This window comes from Bos grunniens, chromosome 25, assembly GCF_055505025.1.
Source record: "Bos grunniens cultivar Pamir isolate PY7600 chromosome 25, Bosgru_T2T1.0, whole genome shotgun sequence".
Lineage (NCBI taxonomy): Eukaryota > Metazoa > Chordata > Mammalia > Artiodactyla > Bovidae > Bos > Bos grunniens.
Window position 1 is genome coordinate 6,693,641 of NC_141189.1, and position 22,565 is coordinate 6,716,205.

At 56.9% G+C, this 22,565-nt stretch overlaps 2 protein-coding genes across 4 annotated transcripts; both read right to left on the minus strand.

Moving 5' to 3' along the window:
* Positions 1-6,715: 6,715 nt before the first annotated feature.
* On the minus strand, positions 6,716-10,595 carry SPACDR (sperm acrosome developmental regulator). Of its 3 annotated transcripts, none has more exons than XM_086374190.1 (3): positions 10,055-10,595; positions 9,020-9,346; positions 6,716-7,185 (listed from the first exon to the last, which is right to left on the minus strand). In XM_086374190.1, exons 1-3 carry the CDS (start codon positions 10,094-10,096, stop codon positions 6,952-6,954), a joined length of 603 nt encoding a protein of 200 aa, XP_086230316.1. In that variant the 5' UTR covers positions 10,097-10,595; the 3' UTR covers positions 6,716-6,951. The 3 variants fall into 3 exon arrangements, with proteins under 3 accessions (XP_086230316.1, XP_086230317.1, XP_086230315.1); XM_086374191.1 differs by having other exon boundaries at positions 10,363-10,551; XM_086374189.1 differs by lacking the exon at positions 10,055-10,595 and adding an exon at positions 9,626-9,904.
* Positions 10,596-10,900: 305 nt separating this feature from the next.
* On the minus strand, positions 10,901-22,211 carry TSC22D4 (TSC22 domain family member 4). Its single transcript, XM_086374188.1, has 5 exons — positions 21,153-22,211; positions 19,520-20,636; positions 17,098-17,264; positions 12,017-12,065; positions 10,901-11,576 (listed from the first exon to the last, which is right to left on the minus strand). The coding sequence occupies exons 2-5, from the start codon at positions 20,360-20,362 to the stop codon at positions 11,367-11,369; spliced, it is 1,269 nt and encodes a 422-aa protein (XP_086230314.1). The 5' UTR covers positions 20,363-20,636; positions 21,153-22,211; the 3' UTR covers positions 10,901-11,366.
* Positions 22,212-22,565: the final 354 nt, after the last annotated feature.

The following is a 22,565-nucleotide window of genomic DNA, read 5'->3' on the forward strand; positions in this document are numbered from 1 at the left end:
ACCCCAACTATTGAAGCCCGCATACCCTAGAGCCCCTGCTCTGCAACAAGAAAAGCCACTGCAATGAGAAGCTGGCCCTCTGCAACTAGAGAGTAGCCCCTGCTGTGCGCAACTAGAGAAAAGCTCCCTCAGCAACAAAGACCCATCACAGCCAAAACTAAAGTAAACAAATAAAATTATTAAAAAAAAAATAGGACCCAGACCATTACTTATTAAAAAAAATCCTCAACTAAATATTAGCAAGTCAAATCCAGCAATAAACATAATGCCCCTCAATCAAGTGGGGTTTATTCTGTGAAAGCAAGAGTGGTTCAAAAATCAGTTAATGTAATTTGCCACACTAAAAGGCTGAAGAAAGAAAATCACTTAATGATATAAATAGATGCAGAAAAACCTTGACAAAACATCTACCATGACAAAACTTCCAGCCACCTAGGAGTAAAAATCAACTCCTTCAAGCTGCTCAAAGGCGTCTGCAAAAAAGCTATAGTCCATGGGGTCGCTAAGAGTCGGACACGGCTGAGCGACTTCACTTTCACTGTTCACTTTCGTGCTTTGGAGAAGGAAATGGCAACCCACTCCAGTGTTCTTGCCTGGAGAATCTCAGGGACGGGGGAGCCTGGTGGGCTGCTGTCCATGGCGTCGCACAGAGTCGGACACGACTGAAGCGACTTAGCAGCAGCAGCAGCAGCAACATCATATTTAATGATGAAAAACTGAGCACCTGGCCCCTACAAAAGGAAAAGGCAAGATGTCTGCTCCACCACCCTGCTTCAATGTTATACTGAAAGTCTTAGCGTAAAATGGCAAGATAAGGAAATAAAAGGCATACAGATCAGAAGAAAACTAAAAGATCCCACATGCTGCAACTAAGACCCAGCACAGCCAAATAAATAAATATTTTTTAAAATTCTTGTTCTAAAAAAAAAAATTCTTCCCATATCATCTTAATTTTATAGGTGAGGCAGCTAAGGCACAGACAGGTTAAGCAACTTGCCCAAGGCCATAGAGCTAGTAAGTGGCAGAGCCAGCATTCAAAACCCAGCAGTCTGGTTCCAGAATACAAACTCAAACTCTGCAGGTCTCTAGCAAAGACCCACAACCCAGTGGAAGAATTGTCAGGGCGTATAAACAGTAAAGGAAAAGCAAGTGGGTCTTCAACTTAGAGGAGAGAAATCAGAGAAGAGAGGTGTAGACCTCCCTGCACCCAGGGAACCAACCTTGCCCAGCTAGGGCAAGCCCAGCTCAGGCCACACCTCATTACACAAGGCACAGACTCCTCCCTCAACACGAAAAGACCAAGCCCCGCCTTCTGAAACCTTCCCCTTTACAGCCACCTGCTCCAGGAGGCACTGAGGGAAAGGGAGACAGGCAGAACGCCAAGCCTGAGCTTTAACGGGGAGATAGACACAGCATCCCAGGTGAGACAGGTGTGGGGTGTGGGGGCTCAGCTTCTGAAACAAGGAAGATGGAGACAGGAAGGGGACAGCCCCCAACTTGGAGATCTTCCAGGCCGCCTACCCAGTCCTCTGGACTGACCCAGTAAGCAGAAAGGCAGCTCTAGGAAGGAGTGGACAGCACTGGCAAACTGACTCAGCATGAAGCCATCACCAGGAACGCCTGCTCCCAGGCCTGCTGCCCTCCTGGCCCCATGCAAAAGCTCCAGCCCTCTGGGTCCCACAGGTGACCCCTCCCCTCCCCCTCCCCCCTCAAGTCCTGGTGGATCATGGGCATAGTTGGGGGGCGGGCAGACCAAGGAAGCTAGCCCCATGACAGTCCTAGAGACTAACATCTCATTTGACTGGTGACTTCTTCCCTCGGGTAGAGGTTAGAGAATGCCAACCCTGCCATCCTATTACCTTCTCCTCTAGTGAATCGAAGTCCTGCCACTCATGAGAGGAGAATGAGAACAAGTTAAAATATAACTACAGAGACCCACAGTATGCACGGGCACATGCTCGTGTGTACTTACAGCTGCACACACACCCAGCCTGCCCGTCTCAGGCCCAGGCCTTCATGCCTGTTCCCAGCCCATGGTGTGGCTCAGGCAGGGCTGGCTCTCCTCCCTGCCTTGGGGCTCAAATACATAAATGAACGAGGCTGAAGGGGAGGGAAGGACAGGGGTAGCAAGAAGATCTGAGGTCCAGGGCTGAGGCTCTGTCTCTGGGTTCAAAGGCTTAAACCGAGAATATTTTACTGTCAACTCTCCCCGTTGAACTTTGAACTGTTAGGAAGCAGAGCTGAAGGAGTTGAAGGCACCACGTGTCGCCAACTCTGAAGAGTTTACAGTGGATAAAGGGACCCCCTGGAAGCTGGCAGGGAGCTGAACAATGAGTCAGTTCAACCCATCATTCTATTTCAAGAGCCTGAGGCCCAAGAAGGTAGAGGGACTCAGTAGAGTCCCGTAGCAAAGAGGCAGCAATACTGAGACGAGGACCAAGGTCTCTCTCTTTTTTTCTAAATTAATTTATTTGGCTGCACCATGGGGCAACAGGGGATGAGATGGTTGGATAGCATCATCAACTCAATGGACATGAGTTTGAGCAAACTCTGGGAGATAGTGAAGCACAGGGAAGCCTGGCATGCTGCAGTCCATGGAGTCCCAGAGTCAGACACGACTGAGCAACTGAACACCAAAGGTCTTGGCTGCGGAAAGCAGGTTCTTCACTGGGGCGTGTGAGCTCTTAGTTGGGGCATGCAGGATCTAGTTCCCTAACCAGGAATAGAACTGGGCCTCCTGCATTGAGAGTATGACGTCTTAACTGCTGGACCATCAGGGAGGTCCCAGGACCAAGGTCTCTTGACTCTTGCTCAAGTGCTCTTCCTGCTACTCACTGCACAGGGCATTCTTTGCCACTTCCAAAAGTAGTGCTCCCTCCACCAGAGGGCTGTTTGCAAAGTGCTTCCCTCGATCTAGGTGAAGATCTACTTTCTGGTTCATCCATCCCTGTTTTAGGCCACGGAGACAGTAATCATAAACTGTAGATCGTAGCCAATAGCATCATAATAGCAGGTGACATTTATTGAGCCCTTGTGGCGTGCCGGTCATCTCCCTGACCCTCGTGACAGACCTATGACAACAGCACTACTGCCGTGCCCACTTCACAAATGAGGAAAGCGAGGCTCAGGGAAGTTAACCAACTTACTCAAGGTTGCACATCCAGGAAGTGTTCATGTAAACCACTTCCCATGCTCTGAACTACTGCATTCCCCCGCTGCCACCCTAGTACACTGGTAAACAAATCAATACGATAATTTCGGATACTGATAAGTACCGTGAAAAAAAAACCATGGTGAGAGTTAGAGGACGACCTTGACAGTGGCTCTCCCCTGATTTCTAGATTGGGTGTGGTCAGGGAAAGAGTCCACGAAGATGTAGCCACATCTGTACCGAGTACAGAGGTGTAAGGAGCCCACAAGGCCAGGATCTGAGAGAAGGGCATTGTAAACAAAGGGGACAGTTTGGGCTTCTTCCCAAGGGTGATGGGAAGCCACTGGAGAATTTAAGTAGGGGAGTGACATGTTTTGCTGTGTAATGAGTAGATTATAGGGGGAATCCCAGGGAAGAAAAGATCCAACAATTTCAGGAAGTCTGAGGGTGAAGGGAGGAGGGGAGATGGGGCAGAAGTGGGAATAGAGCAGGGGTATCTGGGACCAGCACTCTCCTTTGCTCCCCACACTTCCAGGGCGCCCCCTCTCTAATAGGATGGGTTGTAGTTCACTCACTCAGTCATGGCTGACTCTTTGTGACCCCATCGACTGCAGCATGCCAGGCTACCCTGCCCTTCACTGTCTCCCGGAATTTGCTCAAACTCATGTCCATTGAGTCAATGATGCCATCATATCAATCTCATAGGGTTTTAAAAATAAAGACGCTTGGTCCCCATTGGGGCCATCCATAGCCCTACCACTGCTGCCTCATGGAGTCTAACAGCCTGGGGGAAGGTGAAATGCCTGGGGTCTGATGGGGACAAGAAGGCAAGGTGTCCAAGGTGGGATTTTTCTTTTTGTGGCCATGCCACACAGCACGCAGGATCTTAGTCCCCAACCAGGGACTGAACCCACACCCTTTGCAATAGAAGCTCGGAGACTTAACCACTGGACCACAGGGAAGTCCCTTTTTCTTCTTTCTTTTCTTTGACCAACGTGAGATTTTTGCTCAAGACTCTCACCAAGAGGTAGATTTCTCCAGGGGTCACACTGCTACCCACTGTTCTCCACAGGAAAGGGCTGAGTGGGTAGAATCCCACCCCCCACCCCCAACACAAATCTCCACCCCAGGAGATCCTGTATGCCTTCCCTCGAGTTGAGGACTTCTTCCTCACATCCCAACATGGGCCTTCTCCATGGTTCTGGGCTGGATTACTTGGGGTGGGAAGGAAGGAGGCCGCCTGAGTGCACTGAGACACCGAGGAAAAGTCAGTTCCATGGACTTTCCCCCTCCATCCCACCTCCTTTCTCTCCCATAAGTCTCCTGCCTCCACTTGGCCAAGCCCAGACAGGACTCCATCAAGTCTGGAGAGGGAGAGACAGAGGGAGGTGCCAGCAGTTCCCTTGGCTGCTGGCTGAACTCACCTTCTTCCTTCCCTCCCCTCCCAGTCTAAAGACAGAAGAATGGGAGCAGCATTCCTTCCGACAGCCACAAGCCCGTTGGCTCCGGGGCCTGTAGGTACTTGCAAGGCTATTTACCAGTGATCTCCAGGAGCAACCGTCCTTCATCCTCCCCTCCCATCCCTGAAACCTTAGATCCTCAATAGGAGGAGGAGCTCATTTCTAAGGATTTGGTAGTGGAGGGGATGGGGTGGGAGGGCAGATTTTGGACCCTAGACAGTGAGGGACTACTCCAGAGCCCCGGGACCCATTAAACCTCCGGGCTTCCTGGGACCCAGGCCCACCACGGCTTGCTCCACCCCAGAACAGTTCCTGGCACATAATGGAGAAGTGATGAGAGCCCCAGAACTGAGCCACATGTATTAGTGTTTTGAGTCCCTGCCTGGCTTCAGGCTGAACTCAGGACTCATTCCTGGAGAGGTCACAGCAGTCACACATGCAACACCTGTGTGTAACTTGCATGTAACATGTCCTCTGTGAGCTAGACTCATTCGTTCGATGAAGGAAAGCGACACGACCTTAAACATGACCTTTCTGTCCCTCAGTTTCCCTCTCTAAAAAATAGAAGTGATAATATGTCATCATAACAGCCATTTGTGAGAATTACTTAGAACAAGACATAAAAATAGTCACAGTGGGTGTTTAATAAGGGGTGGGTGGCATTACCAGGGGTGTAAACGTTGGGGTGCGGTGCACAGCTAACAGGCTCAGGGTAGCAGCGCTGCAGGACACAGGGCAGGGCAGCCCGGGGTTGCTCCCGACTTTGGGGAAAGGCCACCCAGTCCCCCGCCAAGGGGCCCGACTTTGCCAGAGCTGCCGGGGGTGGGGAGCGGGCAAGAGGAGTTTGCTGACTTTTTTACTGAATTCGGTGCTTCCAGCAGACCGTTCCTGGGACTCCTCTCCGGCTCCCAGCTTTGCTCACGCCCGCCCGCCGCCTCCTACTCACAGCTAACCTCCGGCTGAGCGAGACGCCGCCTCACAGCCGTCCCTCCCCCGCTCCTCGGGCCTCTGCTGCCCCCTAGGCTCGGTCGCGGTCGCCAACCCTTGCTCCTTCCTCGACCTCCAAGGCCTGGGGACTCTGTGCTTAGTGGTTCAGTCGCGTCCGACTCTCTGCGACCCCATGGACTTCAGCCCACCAGGCTCCTCTGTCCATGGGGATTCTCCAGGAAAGAGCACTGGAGTGGGTTGCCGTGCCCTCCTCCAGGGGGAATCTTCCCAACCCAGGGATCGAACCCGGGTCTCCCGCATTGCGGGCGGATTCTTTACCGTCTGAGCCACCAAGGAAGCATCCCTGAATTTTGCCGCCTTGCAAAATACGCTGCTTTAACTTGGGGAGCCACCTCTGCGCCCTCGCGTGGCCGGGCAAGAGGGCAAGCTAAGGAGGGAGAGGGGACTTGGGCCTCCACGGCCTCCCCTCGCTCTCGTGGCCTCCCGCGCCTCAACCTCGCGTCAGATCGCCGCGGACTCCTCCCGCCGCTGGTCCCGAGGCGCCAGGTGGACTTCCAGCTTAGCCCTCCGCCCGCGACCCCGCGGGCCCGGGCCGGGCCCTCTCCCAGCGGCGGCCCCACCTCGCCCCCGGGAACCCTGGGAGATGTAGTTTTCGGTAGCTCTTGGCGGGAGCGGGGTCAGGGGGTGGCCGCCGGCCCTGATGCGTGTCCGCGGCTGTCAAGTGCGGGACCCTGACCCTCGCTGTGGCCCGGCCCAGGAAGGCCGGAGAGGCAGAGCAGTGGGCTGGCTGCGGAGGCGGAGATTCCAGCGCGGTCTTGTTCGGCGAGGGGCCTTGGACAAGCCCGGTAGCATCTGCAACAGTCAGTCTTGCAGGATTTCCAGGGAGAGCGCGGGCTCAGCACCCGGTTCCCAGCGTGTGCTCAATGAACCGGTGCCGATACCTGGTACCGTGACAGGCGGGACAGAGTCCCCAAAGGCCTTCAGCCCTGAGAAGCATGTGGACCCAGGGCCAGACCCCCCTCCACCGCCACACCGCGGCCCCCCAGCAGGTCCAGAGATTACTCCCACACGTGTCCAGGCTGGAGCCTCAGGCACCCTCTCATATCCCACCCAGGTTCCCCTCGTGGCCTCTGGCCACCCACAAACACACTACATCTACTCGGAAATATCTGATATTATTTCCCAACATTTTGATAATTCTTTTTACAAACTGAATAAAAGGAATGAAGGGGAGTGTATGTGGGACCCCCCCGGCCAGGCCTTCAGGTCTTGATGAGAGGTGACAGTGTGACAACTTCTCCTCACTCACAATTCCTGGCCTGCTGCTCTAACCTCTCCCATCAACCTTACTTAAGAGTGAGGTGGGGGCTTTCTGAGGATGTGGGGTTCCCCCTAGAGGGGACTCCGGGCATCCTGTTTCAGACCCTGAGCTGGGTCGGGCTGGGGGCCCATGTGGGCCCGGAGGTGGCGCCGGCGTCGTCTCTCCTGCCGGCGGGCCAGCTGCCGCAGCTGCTTCCGGATGGCCCAAAGCACCAGGTACACTTCCCGCAGCATCGCAGCCTCTCGCGACTCCAGGGGGGACCGGGTCTTCATCTGGGAGGCAACTGAGGTAGAACTCACAGATGACTGTGAAAGAGAGAAGATGAGCACAGGTGAACAGCGTGGTCTAGGGAGAACCTGCTGGTGAAAACACCTGCAGATAAACAGCAAGGCTTGTTTAATACCATCTCTTCTGTCCGGCAACAACTTGGGTACCGCCTCCTCCAGGAAGCCTTCTGGGGCTATCTCTACTCTCGGGTTTGCCCTGTTACACCACGTATTATACACGATTTGTTCTGTGGACTCATCTGTTTTCAATACCAGCATGCAAATTCTTGGAAGCCAGGGACCATGTCTGACCTACCTTTGAGTCCCCACTAGAGTTCCAGGGAGAAATGAAGGACAGTCTCCAACCCAAAGCTCTCTCCTGAACTCAGGCCTGTATTTCCCACTGCCTCCTAGACATCTCCCTGAAGATATACTTTGACACCTCAACTTATCCTGTCCCAATGCCCTAAACTCGCCACTCTCTTCCCTCAGTCGGCTCTGCTCCCAGTGAATGGCTCCAGCCTGCTTCGACCTCTGTCTGTCCCTCTCCCCTCACCACCACCCAATCAAGCACCTGGCACAACAGTTCTACCTCTTAAATATCCCTCCAACCCATTAGTTTGTTCTACCTGATGCCTCCCTCCCCATCCAGAACATTCTTCCCTGCTGACCCGAACTGCAGCACCTCCAGTGGGTCTTCCTGCCTCTCTGCTCCTGGCCCCTTCTGACCTCCCTCCACAGGGTGCCGGGTGAACTTTTATTTTATTTTTTGACTGCGCTGAGCAGCCTGTGGGATCTTAGTTCCCCAATCAGGGACTGAACCCAGTTTTCAGCAGTGAGAGCTCCGAGTCCTAACCACTGGGCTGCCAGTGAATTCCCAAGGTGAACTTTTAAAAATTATTATTAATGTAGTAATACATTATTCAAAACCAAAATAAACTTACTTGGTAGTGAGCTAGACATTTCCCTTTTTAAAATTAATATTTTGACTTTGAGATCATTGTAGACTCCCATGCACTTGTGAGAAATGAATTCCTTATTCTGTTTACAATAGTAAAATCTTTTGTAAAGATTTTCCCTGGTTTTCCCTCAGTAGTAAAATCTTTCAGATCTCTAGTTCATAGGATATTGACATCAATACAATCCAGGATCTGCATTTTTCTCGTATTTCCCCAGCTCCACTGGCACTCATTTGTGTGTTGTTCTGTGTTGGATTCTACCCAATTTTATATCCTCGGTGCATGTTCATGTATCCAACGACCATAGTGAAGATACAGGAGATTTCCATCCACACAAGGATTCCTCATGTTGCCCTTTTATAACCAATACACCTCCCCCAACTCTCTCTCTGTAGCACAGCCCCTGGAAACCACTAAACCACTCATCGGGTCACCATTTGTCTAATTCTGTTATTTCTGGAATGGTATATAATGTAAGTGGAATCATAATATATATATATAAGCTTTTGGATTTGTTTTCACTCAGCATAATTCCCTTGAGAGCCATCCAAGTTGTATGTATCAATATTGTTCCTTTTCATGGCTGAGCAGCATTCCAGAGTATGGATATAGCGAAGTTTAACCACTCATTCTTTGAAGGACATGTGGGTTGTTTGGGGCTATTATAAATCAAGCTGCTATGAACATCATGTACAGATTTTTGTGTGAACATAAATTTTCATTTATCTGGGATAAATGCCCAAGAGTACAGTCACCAGGCCATACGATAATTGCATGTTTAGTCTGATAAGAAGTGACCAAACTGTTTTTCCGGTGTGGCCACACCATTTTACATTCCCACCGGCATGAATGAGCAAGGGGGACCTGGGAGGGGAAGGAGGGGCTGCTGGGGACAAAGGGGACATAGTGCTGACCTTCCAGCTGCACATCTGCCAGCCAGACTGCAGGGCGGAGGCCATGAGCATGGAGACGGACTTGACGGCCGCCTGGGGCAGCTGCAACAGTGATCTCCGACGGCGACCCGCCTCCACCGCAGCCCCATCCATGGTGGTCTTGGCTAACAGGCAGGGGTCAACCACCTTGGGGGACACATCCATCTTGGAGACCTTAGCCTCCTTGCGGGGTTCAACCAACTTGAAAGTCTCAGACACCTTGAAAGCCTTCTCCGCCTTCAACTCATTTTTCTTGGAGTCAGTATGATCCATGATGACTGACTTAGCTTTGTGTTTCCAGAAGAAAACCTACGAACCAAGACAGGGAGAGGAGGGACAGAAGAGAGGAGGCAGAGCAAGAGAAAACTGTCAGGAGAAGGGAAGGCCCAGAGGAGAAGGGGCAGCTGTGTCCTGGCCTCCCCGCCAGCTATCCCATCCCTCACCTCCTCCCTCCCCGGCTTGTCTGGCCACCGGAGGCCAGGAGGGGCAGGAGGCCAGGTGAGGGAGTGGGGGGTTTCTGTGACCTGGAGGTCACTGATCAGCATCCCCCACCCCAGCATGTTGGGAGAAAGGGGCTCTGAAACTTACCCAGCGGCTAATCTTTTGCCAAATCCATCGGAAGAACTTAATAACCACCGCCATTTCTCCCGCTTACACGAGCCCCAAGAAGGGGGCAGAAATAGCATTTAGTTCAGTGGGGACGGGGAGGGGAGAGGCTGCAGGCCAGTGGCCGCCACCTAAGGGGTCTCTGGGGAACTTCAGGCACAGCAGTGAAGAAAGAAATAGGAATCCAGGAGGAAAGATCCCCACAGTGAGTAATCCTAGGCCCTTCCTCCCCTCCCTGAGACAGGGAGAGGAGACAATAGTGGATGAGAACCCAGAGGGCGAGAGAATTCTAGACCATTGTGAGAGTCTGCCTGGCCCTGACCCCAACCCCCGAGGCCCTTCCAGGACCCCCAGAGCCAATCCCTGTGCCCTCGACCCTCTTTCCCCCAAATCCAAGGAAGGGAAACTCACAGTTAGTGAACACATCCCTGGAGCTCCTAGGGCATTTCCCATGTATGAGCCATGTAACCCCTCCCAGCTGCCCTTCAGGTAGGCATTCTTGTCAGGGCCATTTCACCCAGGAGGAAGCTGAGATTCGGGGAAACCGGGAGAGCCTGCCGAAGTCGTAAATCTAGGGAGCCACAGGGCAGGGAGTCCAAACCCCAAGTCAGCCCCCAGGATCCCGCGCTCGGTAGGTCTCCCCGAGTTCAGGCCGGGGCCCTCCCGAGTGGCGGCTGCTGCTTCCCTGCCTCTCCACTAGATGGGGTCCTTCTCCCCACCTGCCTCTTCCGCCTAGGACTGGAGCTGAGGCTGTCAGGGAGGGGCCTGCTCACCCGCAGGGCCCTAGCGTCAGCCAGCTGGGGGTGGAGGCCACGGAGACTGGCCAGGCCTGGCGAGGGCATAGTGTGCCCGGGGAGCCTGGCCCACACCCAGCGTTGAGACAAGGGGCCCATTCAGGGCCCCCCGCCCCGCCCCCAAGCAGCCACCCGGATCCAGCCCGCAGAGGGGACACGCTGGGAAGCTGGGGGGGGAGGATCCTGCACAATCACCAAAGGCCCCATTGTTCCCCTGTCCCCCACCAGCACGTGGGCCGACGCGCCCCCCTTCCCCACTCCCTCTGCCTTGCCTGGCCTGCCCCTTCCCAGGACCCAGGCCGTGGGCTCCCTTTTCCTCCCACATCTCCACGCTGAGCCACCTTTCCCCTCCCCGGCCCGGCAAGAGCTTCAGAGGAGCCCACAGCCTGTTTTTCTCCCACAAGTGGAAACTGGTGGTGCTGGTCCCTATCTGGGCGCAAGCAACACGATGCCAACCTCCAGATTCAAGTTTCTTCAGATTTTTTAATTATAATTATTATTTCAATAACAACCTGAATCCCAGAACTTCCAGATACACTGTCCGTCCTCCCTCTCCTGGCAGAGGAGAGGGGGGGCGCGCTCCAGGGAACAAGGTGGGGACGGCTGCCAGGGAGCCTCCAACTCCCCCAAGCCATCTATCGCCGGGGGTCCCGGAACACTGACAGCTGGGAAGGGAGGAGGGGGGCTCCGCCCAATGTCCCATCCCGATGCCCTCCCTCCTCTGTCAATGTGCAGGGATGCCCCAGCCCAGTCCCTGGGCATTGCAGGGACATCAAGGAAGGGTGGGGCTAGGCCCCTTCTCAGCCTTCGACTCCCATCCCCGGGGATCAGGGGGCATTAAAGCTGCATAGGAAGAGGGGGCAGGCAGCTGGCACAAGGCCTAGCAGCTGTGGTGGCCCCCCAAAGGCACATTGTGAGGGAAGGGAGGCTCAGACTGAGGGCCCGTTGGGCGCTGGGGGTCCAAGCCGGGGGACCCCCGAGGAAGGCAGCTGCGCCAGCTGCTCGGGGCTGGCCAGGGCACGTAGCAGTCCGTTCTCCTGCTCCAGCGCCGCGTTCCGCTCCGCCAGGTCTCGGATCTGCTCCTTCAGCACCTCCACCTCCTCCCGGACCGCAAACATGAGGTGGGACTTCACCAAGTCCTGGGGGGTCCAGGGACAGGCAAAGAAATGTCAGGGGCCCCAGGCCACCACCCCACCCCCAGCCCCTGCCCAGTGCCTTGAGGAGGTGGGTGTTAAGAGATGCCCCTGCTCCCAGATGACGGGGGAGTGCTGGGGAAGAAGAAGTCAGCCAGGGAAGGGGCAGGGTGTGGGGGACGGGGGTGGGTAAGGATGCTGGACAGAGGCAAGGTCAGGGCTCAAAGACAGAGATGGGGGCCTGAAGCAGGCTAGGAACCAATGTATGTTGAAGGTTCAGGTGGAGACAAGAAGGGGTGGAGGATCCAAGGGAACCCAGCTGGGAGCAGGTTGAGCAGCTGGGAGTCAGTATATCCCTAATAATGGAGGGGATGGAGCTTCGGGGCTGGGGCCTGGGCATCAGCACGCGGACCGGGACCTGCTGGGATCAAGATGGTTTCTCTTACCATGGCTTGTTCGATCTTGTTGTCAATGCCAACCAGGCTTCCGGAGCCACTGGAGAGACACAGGGAGATGAGAGGTGAGAAGGAAGGGGTGCCAGGCCAGGTGTCTGGACAGCCCAGCCCACTGCCTTCCAGGTGCTTCCTCGGCGTGGGCTCTGGCCTCCTCCACGAGCCCCATTCGCCGCAGCCTCCCACCCAGACCCCTGCCTGTACCTGTGACAGTAGAGAATCAGGGACAGGAGGGTTTTGTCCATCCCCCGGCGGGGTGAGGGCCGCTGCCCGGGCCCCCCTAGGCCCCGGTGGGGTGGGGGTCCAGATGCCCCTCGGATGGGGGATGCTCCCCGAGGCGAGCAAGGAGAAGAGACACAGCCCCTTTTCCGGGGAGGTGCTGGAGCCATCCCCACCACTCGGGTCTCATAGGAGGATACCAGGGACTTGACAGACACCCCTGGCTGGGCCATGCCCGAGGGGAAAGGGTCCTCAGGCCTCCCCAGAGGGAGAGGGCTGCAGCAGAAGGACCGCCTGGGGGGCTCAAAGCCCCCCGGGCAGAGCAGAGTCTGGCTGGTGCCAGGCAGGCAGAAGGGAGACAGTGCCTAGGGGGTGCTGGCGTGAAAGATATACACCATCCCCCAGGGCAAAGCCTGGCTGCTATTGGCTCCTCAGGGACACGGGGACCCCCTCCCGCCCGCTCCATGGTGGGCGGGAATTCCCAGACACGGTCAGCGCCAGTGTCCCCTTCTCACCCTGGCACCAATCCCAGCACGGAGGGGAGGGGGCCAGCTGAGGACAGTCAGCTGGTGGGCCGAGTCGGGGGAGGGGCTGCGGGGCCAGAAGCCTGGGTCAGGGAGGGCTGTGAAGGGCGTGAAGGGGGAGCCTGGCCCTGGGAGGCCTCTTCCCACCTCTGACCCCATCCTGCCCCCTCCGGGTGAACACTGGCCTCCCTCAAGGCCTCAGCTGCTCTCGGCTGGGAGGTGAGAAAGAGAGTGGAGGTGATGGGGTGGGGGGGGGTCTCTGATGTGCATGTGGTCTCCCTTGGACTAGAAGCATCTCCCTGAAGCACGAAGGCCACATCAGGGGTGGCCCCTGGGGCCCAGCCAGAGGGTGCCCCACAACTCCTACTGTGAGGGTGAGGAGGAATGGGAAAGGTTACCACAGCAACAGAAAAAGCCTGAAAGACAAGTACCAGCCTATGGACCTGGAACCCGGGTCTGGTATCTGGGATCTCGGAGGGAGCGAGAACTTAAGAAGAGGTGGGAAGGGGAGGCTGGAGGTGGGACCCTGGGGAAGAGGTGCAGGTGCTTTGAAGATTCCTGGGAGCTGATGGCAGGGAGGGGAGAGCAGGTCTGGCTGCAGTTTACTAAGTGGCCACCAGAGGTCGACTCAAGCCTGGCTCAATGGTCCCCAGGGCCAAGCTCTGGGTCCCAGAATCTGGCTCTCCCCCAAGCTGGTCTCTCCATGGCCCAGGGCCTGCACTGTCCTTTGCGCCCTGTCCTCTCCTCGAAGGCTCCCTCTCCTCACCCCGTGGCTCACCACCCACCCTGTCAGCTTCTGCCTCAGCCGCCTCAGCCCTCCACCCATACCCACCTCCCACTCCAGTACCGCAGGAGCCCCGATCCTGACCTCTGGCCCCCAGCTTCGCCCCTCTCAGGGAAAGGTGGCCCCGATACCCCCATATGCTGAATGCCTCACCCTTGTGCTCCCTTGTCAAGCCCTCTCTCCTGGTTGTCAGTTCCAACTTGCTTCCCCGTGGGGGGAATTAGCACTCAACCCAAGGTGACCCTTGCATGGGGCCCTGCAGCCAGGAAGAGAGCACGAGGGCACTGGGAATTTTCCATTTCCCATCCAAGGTCTGGGTGCGGAAGCCGCTGACAGGTGGAGTAACCAACAGGGTGACCAGGCCTGCGAGGGCAGGATAGGGTGAGGTAGGGGAAGGACATCTGGGACACTCGGGGTTGGCGGGGAGAGGACAAGATTAAGAGCAGAGGAAGGGCCAGCCGGCTGGAGCATCTAAGCAGTTTTCAAGGTGTTTCAAACCAAGACACCTGGGTGGAGACTGAGCCATCAAAGAACCCCCACCCTCAGCAGTACACAGAGACCAAAGAGGGGCAGATCCGCAGGAGTAGGAACACTGGCCTTGCCTGGCGGACGCTCAGTAAAGATGCCAAGTAAGTTGTTCCTTCTTGCCAGAAATAAAGGAAAAATACAACAATAAACATTTGTTGGCTGATAGATGATTATCTCCTGTTTGTTTGTCTAGTGCTGGAGAGGTTTTGACAGCACTTTCCACTGGCACTTTCTAACATTAGCATTTCAAGGGACCAGGACTCTGGCAACCCAAGTCCTCCCTTTGAGAACCCCCGAGTGAGGGACCGCTGGCACTGTGCTGGAATTCCTGATCAGGGTCTGGAGTGGGAGGCTTGAAGTTGATTGGATGGGATCAGCCTTCACCACAAGCCCCCAAAGCAACTTTGTGTGAGTCAGAATAAAATCCTTCAAAACACTTATTGCCATCTTCTCGAAAACTGTCATGACTTCAAGTGTGAGTGGTGCCCCCTGGAGTTGTGCAATACATAACAGGGGACTCTGGCCCTGCAGGACTCAGGTCCTGGGACAAAGATAGCAGTAGAGGCTAGTCCTTCTTTTTGAAGGTCAAACAAACAGCCTCAAAATGAGGATCGGAGGAAGCAACTGGACACCTAGGAGAGTGGGGGGGTTTCTGATGCTGAGGACAAGGGCCAGCCCTGCTTCCTCACCGTGTTTTGAGGAGCCCCCAGGGGCTGGGCCAGAGGCCAACCAAGTGGCATCCGGCTGCCCTGTCTACACTCCCTCCCAGATCTGTGGTGCCCCTGGGGTGGGGCCAGGCCAGGGAGTGGAGGATGGCTCCTTGCCTGGATTGGGAGAGCCGTCTCTGCCTCTATCCTGGAGAGAAAGGGCATCCCAGAGATGGCTATCTCCGCCTCTCCTCTTGGGACACAGGCATTTCAGTAGGAGAGTGGAGAGAAAGTGGCTTTGGGGGCCGACCCAGGCTCCGACAGCAGGCCTGCCACTTACTAGCGGGGTGACTTTGGACAAGTTTCTAAAACCTCCGTCCTCGGAGTCTCAGTTTTCTTCATCTAGCAAAAGGGATCATGGAGTTGCTCTTAGAATTATGTGAGATAAGAAGTAGCATCTGACCCCAAGGAAGCACTAGATAAACAAATGCACCATTTATTTCCTGAGTTCCTAGAATTTATTCCTTGTAATACTCGGATCCCCCATGCTGGCCATCTACCCAACTATCCACCTATCCCCTCATCCATCCATCCATCCATTTATTCAAGTACTTTTCAGCCTCCAGGCCCTGTTGGGGCAGGAAGGTTCTTGCAACCCAGGAGCATGTGAATAGTTTGATTTCACCATGCACCCTCTGTTCTCCCATCCCCAGATTTCTAGAATGGTCAGGCACCCCCAACTCCCCACCTGGGATTCAGACACTTAATATGCCAGCCCACTCTCCCTAATCAAAAGGGAGGCCCCATGCCACTCATACACCCTGTTCTTCCAGCTCCAGGCACACCAGAGAATGAGGTGGGGGCTACACACCCCATTCCAGGGGGCCAAGGAGGTAGTCCAACCCAAACCCGCTGGCCCAGCAGGGTGGAGCAGGAGGGGCTGGGCTGGGCCTGAGCCCCAGAGGCTTGGAGCTCAGCAGGGTAAAGTGGAGGCTGGGAGGCAGACCGGTCAGACTAGGGTGTTTGAGGGGGTGGGACAGTGGGAGGAAGGGAGGGAGGAACAGCCCAAAAGAATAGAGCTCAGGAGGCTTCTGGAAGCAGAACTTGCTAAGAGAAAGTAGGAGGCTGGCCTCTGAAATCAACAGAGGTGGAGGAGGGAAGGGAGCCCTCCGTGCCAGCAAACCTCCCAAGTGGGAGTGGGAGGGGGAGCGGGTGGGAAGCGCTGAGAATAGCAGCCATGAGGGCAGGTGACTCTCCTGGCCGACCTCGCACCTCACTCATTCCCTAGAGGAGGGTACCCAGAGGTGGCCCGACCCACCCCTGCTCTGTCCCCCATTCTCCCGTCAGCCCTCCGTCCCACTGGCTATCACCCCTTCTCTTTCCTCTCTGCCCCACCTCAAACACTCAGTCCCTGATTCAAGGAGGGGGGGCACCACTTGAGTGCAAGTCAGGAAGGACAGACTCCCCTCTGGAACAAGTCCCCTGGCAGCCACAATGCCCTGCCCCTTGGTGGCCTCCAAACAGGAAGTCCCTCCCCGCAAGGGCTTCAAACAGGAAGTCCCACTCCTCCTCCAAAATCAAAGTGGCGACTCCCTGGCCCCTTTCCTGGGCTCCTGTCAGTCCACAGCCAGAAGGCAGTCGCTTGACCATCCGACTCGCCATTTTGTCCCTCCCCTTTTGGTTTGCTGACATTTCTATGTTGAAACCTGGCCCTCAGAACAGGAAGTTCTGCCCACCGTGCCATGAACGGGACACTCTCTCCTGAAGGGCAAACCCCAGCAGATCCTGCTCTCCTGTGCCTTCCCTGTGACCAACAGCCAGCCTCTCCACAGCTCGGGCTTGGCCTTGGCCTCTGGGAAGGGCTCAGAGTCCAGGGTGACCCTAGTGCAGAGAAGAGAAACTTAGGGACCTGCTTTCTTGGTACCAGAGGTCCTGGGGCCCTGAAGTAGTCTGCATGGAGTCCGAGGATGTCACCTCTACGGTCAGGAGTCCCACTGCCCTTGGGAGGGGGGGGGGAATGGGGAGGAGACCAACTCCCCATTCTGGTCTCCTGCACAGTTGCCAGTAAATTCTTAGGGTTGGCCAGATGATCGCTAAATCTGCAAGAGCTCTGGAATTTGACAACAATGACTCCCTTCAAACTCAAAAAAAAAGTCTACTATTTGACAGTCTTAAGCCAGGGAGTCCCACCCAGCTCTCTCCACAGAGAGGGGAGTAGGTCTCAAATCAGCTTTGCCCAGTGTCATGCCCAGGCCGGGCTTCTCTGTTTAAGAAGTCCTCTCCAAGTTCAAGCTGGGGGGAAGGACACCTACCAGGCAGTTTCCCCGCGGTTATCCCAGGTGCTGGGTGTGGGGGGAGCCAGAGACCACCTACCTATCATCATCGCTGTCCAGGTGGCCACTGATGGCCAGCATGGAGCGGGCGAAGTTGAGGCTCTGGGCAGCCACTGTTCCAAAGGGGTCTGGAGACTTGTGAACCAGACTGGCATCGGGGAAGAAGTAGAGGGCTGGGGAGCTGGGGCGAGAGTCGACTGGGGGCACCTGGAGACAGACAGGTAGGAACCGTCACATTGAGCAAGAGAAAGGATCCAGCCACCTTACAACTTGCCTAGTGGTCTTCCTCCCGCCCCAGCTCTCCCCACACACCCTCTCTGTCTTCTGAGGACACAGGAGTCCTTCCCCCACAGACCTCCTTTCCCCTGGCTCTGGGGAAAGCACTGGGTAGGTACTAGAGGCAAGGGAAACAGGGACCATCCTGAGGACTGGGTTCACTGGCTTCCAAAAAGTGGCTCATGGGGTATCACAGAGGGGCTCTGGTCTGCCCTCCAGTACCCTTCCCCCACCTAAGCCAGGACCCCTAATCAGAGGCTAGTCAGAGAGTGTGCCTTCTGTCACCTGACTTCTTAAGGCGACTCAAACGTCACTTCCTCAGAGGGGCATTTCTGCATCCTTTGACTCGTGAGTTCCACTAAACTGTTCTTTTTTTTTTTTTATAGTCCCTACTATTATCTGAAATAAAATTATTTTTGCCTCTCTGCTGCTGGAAGGTAAGCTCCAGAGGGCAGAGCTTATAGTTTGTTCAATAGCTATTTGTAGAATGAATGAATCCTCAGAAACTGGTCCTCCGCCTCCTCCCTGCTCACCCCTCCTCCGCCCATTTTAGTCTCTCCTCTCAAACTTCTAGGGACTCAGGTGAAGTTCTGCTCCTGAGCTCGGGGGCTGGTGGGGGGAGAAGTTGCGGAGACGGATGGAGGTGGAGCCTGGGCGTGGACCCACACAGCCCAACAGGCGCTAGAGGTGGCTGCAAAAGGGCGGGGGCCACAGGAACAAGACGCCTCTGTGAGGCCCCAGGAGGCCCCAGCTTCTCGGAAAAGTCAAGAACAGAGAGTCCAAGGTGGTTGGCCGCACTAAACAGAGGAAGGGGGCCCGGGTGGTGCCCCCGGCCCTCCTTCAGGCCCCTGTTAGAAGCAACCCAGGGAGAAGAGGCCTGGGGGAGTGGAGATGGAGAGAGACTTGGGGGCAGGGAAACAGCAACATGGATACCTACATGCAGGAAGAGATCAGGGCATGGGGGAAGGAAAGGGAGCTGGGGGCACAGAGGGGAGAGGGACAGGCCCAGGGGACGCTCAGGCAGGGCTCAAGGATAGAGAGCCGAGGCTAGGGGCAAAGGGGGCTTGCTTTGGAAGCGTGTGGGGAGAGGGACCAGTAAAGGACACACATCTTCTCCCCTGGGGTAGGAACTGAATGAAAGAACTCAAGAAAAGTGGGGGGGCGGCATGAGAGATGTGAGTTTGAGGCCAGGAGGGGGTGGGGGAGCCGGTCCTGACTGGTCCTGACAAGGCCCAGACACACAGTCGCAGGTTATTTTTACACTGTGGTTTGTGCCCAAGGCCAGGAAGGGGAAAAGTTCTCATCCTCACACTCCCTGCCTTGCGTCCAAGGTGTTATTTTCTCCTTCAGGACAGATGCATCCAACAGCCCCCCCACCCCGGCTGCCCACCCCCTCCACCCCCAAGGACCCAGGCATCCTGCCTCCCAGCCCAGACTTGTTCCTCTTCTGGAGGCAGCAAGCAGAATGAGCAAAGGATTGAGCCCTTTCTTGGCCGCCTCCCACCTCTCTCCAGCTCCACGGTGGCCACCCCCAGTGATTGATCTTGGAGAGGCTCAGACAACTGGAGGTAGAAAGGATAAACCAGCCCAAGTTCCACCCTTGTAACAGGTTCCCTCACCCTCACCCAATTCTTCAATGTCTTGGGACAAAGCTAGAGATGGGGCTGGGAGGGTGGCTAGTGAAAAGAAAGAAGATCCCCTTCCCCAACTGGAGAGGGGACTGCAGAGGAGAGATTTACAGCAGAGCGCCTACTTTTTCTCTTGTCCCCCAACCTCAGCAGCTTCCAGAGGCCCAACTACCCCAGCACTGCCTGGGGTCTCCACCCTCAAAGCCTGAAGAAGTAAGACCAAGACAGAAGGTGAAGGCCAAAGTGAGGAGGCCACATCTCCACGACAGACGGAACTGGGCTACGTGGAGATGGACACTCAGGTCAAAGGCAACACACGGAAGGCCAAAGAGAAAGAAACGACAGAAAGTGGGGAAGAGGGAGCCTAAGAGAGAAAACAGGGCCACGTAAGGAGCAGGAATGGGCTTCCAAGTGAGATGGCAGGAAGAAAAAAGACGGGCAGTCTGATCTGACAGGGACTGGGGAGCAGGCAGAGGTCAGTATAGAAGGTCAGTATAGAAGTGGGGGCCAAGCACCGCCCCTTGGGTGTCTGCCCAAACCCTGGAACCCAGCTCTTACCTGTCCCATCTCCTCTGGAGCAACCAACTCCATTCTCAGCCGCAGGGCTCCATCCTTCACACGGGACAGTGGAGGGGTCCCCGCCGCCGCTGCCGCCGCCGCAGAACCTCCTGCCTCTGCTTCTACCCTCAAGGTGGGCAGGGGCGTGGCAGCCCGGGAAGGGCCCGCGCTATCCGCGGTCCCGGGCTCTGGGGGGCGCTGCTGGGGTGGGGAGGCCGACAGTGGGGGTGTCTCCACCTTGGCCTTGCCGGGCACTGCCAGCTGGCCCAGTCCCCCGGTGAAGGAGCGGGCCTGAGGTCCAGGGGAGGTGGGGGGCGGGCGGAGCCAGGAGGTGGGGACCTGAGACAGGCCTGGCTGTGGGGTAGGGGCGCCCAGGCCCAAGCTGGCCAGCTCCAACCTGGAATCCAAAGATCTGCCCCCGTTGCCCCCTGAGGCCCCTCGAATACCCTCCAGGAGCCGGCTGAAGCTAGGGGGCTCCAGGTCTCTCTCGTAAACATCCACACATGTCCAACGGCCTCGGCGATAAGGCTCTCCCAGGCCTTGGGGCAGCTTCACCACCCGGAAACGGGAGGCGGGGGCCCCAGGCGGCGGGGAGCCATTCCGGGGGGTGCTCTTGCCCCCTGGCTCGGGGTTGGGCTCCCCATTGGGCAGGCGGGGTGGGGGCCCGGTGGGGGCTGGGGCTGGTAGCCCAGTGGGGGCTGGGGCTGATGGCCCGGTTGGGGCCGGCGGCCCAGGGGGGGCCGGCAGGGCAGGGGCATCTGAACCCCCTGGGCTCCCCGGGCCCTCGTAGTCCAAGGTGACGCTGGTGATTTGGAAACTACTCTTCTTCTTGCCCCCACTCATGGTGTCTGGGGCTCAGGACTGGGCCAAGGTGGGCAGGGGGTTGGTGGTGGCTCTTCAAGGGGCTCAGGCACCCCTGGAGCAGGGGGGCCACATGGCGGGGACATCAGGGCCCCTGCGAATGTCTGGGTCCGACATGGCAGGAGGGCCTTCCGGGAACTGGGGGGTGCCTGGCTGGTGAAGGGAGAACAGGGCAGGGGAGGCTGCGGGAGTGGGGGGGCAGGGGCAGGTTTTTCCTGCTGCTGTCGTTGCTGAACTCCAGAGCTGAGTTTGCAAACTAGAAAGAGAAGGGGAGAGAGAGAGAGAGAGAGAGAGAGAGAGAGTGTGTGTGTGTGTGTGTGTGTGTGTGTGTGTGTGTGTGAGAAAGCAGTGGGCAGGCCACCTCTGGGGCTTCCTCTCTGGGGAGCAGAATGGGGGAGGAAGGGGAAACCGCCAGACACCCGAAGACAAAGACAGAAATGACAGAGACCTGAGCAGAGGGAACAGAAATGACAGAGAACCCGAGCAGATCCGGGCGGGAGCAGAGAGCAGGAAGAGGCAGCAGCTCAGACCCAAAGTTGGGCATTTCTCCCTGGGATTCAAACTCGTGCGAACCCAAGTCGTTGCAAGAGCAAGGGCTCCCAGGTCTGGGTGAACAGGGGTGAAGCTGCTCCTCAGCCCAGCCAGGCCTCGGGGGGGCCTGTGCTGGGCCTCCGAGCGCTCCCCCAGCACCACCCCCCAACCCCCCGCACCCCAGCTCTCCTATCCCCCGGGAAGGCTCTGCCCCGGTGCCCCTCCCAGCCTAGAGCCCTACCTCTCGACGGCGGCCACCGAGCTGGGCCGGGGGTTCCGGCCGCCTAACGTGTGGGACTGTCCCTTCCCCAGGGCCTCCTTGGCCCCAGCAGCGCGGGGTGGGGGTGGGGGGGGCGCGTAGGCAGCGATTAGAGGCTGTCGGGTTCTCTTCGGGGGCCGCACCTCGCCCCGCAAGGCATCTCCGTGGAAAGTTTGCTGTCCAGAAAAGAAGGAACTCCCGCCTCCTTGGCGGAGCTCAGGCGCGGCCTCTGAGGTCCCCAGGCTCGGCCGACTGAAGCGAGAGGGGGGCGGCTCAGCCCCCTCCCCCCGATCCCGCAGGTGCTGCCGCCTCGGTGGTCGTCGCGGCGACAGGCCCTCCCAAGTCTCCTCCCGCGTGGCACCGATGGGTCTCTCTCCGCTCCTCTCGGTCTTTTTCTTTCTGGGCTGTTGACAACCCCCACACCAGGAAGTCCTGCCTCCTCGGGCCTGCTGACTGCTCCTCTCCTCCTCCTCCTTCCCCTCTTCCTCCCCTTCCTCCGCCCTCTCTCGCTCCTGGGGCTCCCGGCCAGCTGGCCCGGGGCCAGGTCTGCCACCGCCACTGCTGGTGCAGTTGCCGCTGCCGCCGCTGCTGCTGCTGCGGGGGCCCCGGGACAGGCTGCCTTAACCCCACACCTGCTGGGCCGCAGCCCAGCGCTTCCTCGGAGGGAGGGGCCGCGGAGGACGGAGAGAAAGGGGGAGGAGTCTGCGGGGAGGCCAGGGATTCCCTTACTCGTAGGCACTTGCTGCCATTGGCCTACGGACGCGCGGAGGAGTGGGGAGGAACTCAACCAGGGTTCCGCCGGGTGTCTGTCACCCCATCAGCGCCCAGTAAATGGTTCTGGTGCTGCTGCAGCTGCTATTGTCGTATCTTCTCTGGCTTTCACAGTAACCGAACGAGGGAGATACCGTTTTTCTCCCCTGCTCTTATTTTTTCAAGTGGATCTTTGTGGCAATTTTCAAACATGCCCCTACGTAGAGAGAACGATAAAAGGAACTCCTAAAGGACCCGAGATGCAGTTTCGACAATTCTCAGCTCACAGCCGAACTTGTTTCATCTATACCCTCAAAATCTTTCGTGATATTGTGCTGGAGTATTTGAATCAAACCCCAAACATCGCACTGTTCCTCTTGTTAGATGTGGAAATGGAGACCCAGGAGGTTCAAAAAGACTGTCAGTGGTGGCGCAGGGACACTTCTCACTCAGGTGTGTCCTTGTCTGGCTCCCTAGATAGGGAGAAACCACGAAGACGCGCTAAGGAAGGTGCTGACTTGCATTTTCTCTACCAACCGCTGTTCACACATGAGCACACATACAGATGTGCCCGCCTGGAGGAGGAACCTGGCTGGCCACAAACCCTGACCCTTTCCCACCCCCACCTCTCACCCTTCCCATCCC

Excerpts from the sequence above, each read along its gene's own strand:
- SPACDR (XM_086374191.1), bottom strand. The coding sequence starts at position 10,536 with ATGGGCCCCTTGTCTCAACGCTGGGTGTGGGCCAGGCTCCCCGGGCAC. Across the intron at positions 9,347-10,362 it reads GTCCTAGGCGGAAGAGGCAG|GTTTTCTTCTGGAAACACAA; the intron begins GTGGGGAGAAGG and ends CTTGGTTCGTAG. Across the intron at positions 7,186-9,019 it reads GGCAGATGTGCAGCTGGAAG|TCATCTGTGAGTTCTACCTC; the intron begins GTCAGCACTATG and ends TCTCTTTCACAG.
- TSC22D4 (XM_086374188.1), bottom strand. The coding sequence starts at position 20,362 with ATGAGTGGGGGCAAGAAGAAGAGTAGTTTCCAAATCACCAGCGTCACC. Across the intron at positions 17,265-19,519 it reads CTCCAGAGGAGATGGGACAG|GTGCCCCCAGTCGACTCTCG; the intron begins GTAAGAGCTGGG and ends GTCTGTCTCCAG. Across the intron at positions 11,577-12,016 it reads ACAAGATCGAACAAGCCATG|GACTTGGTGAAGTCCCACCT; the intron begins GTAAGAGAAACC and ends TGGACCCCCCAG.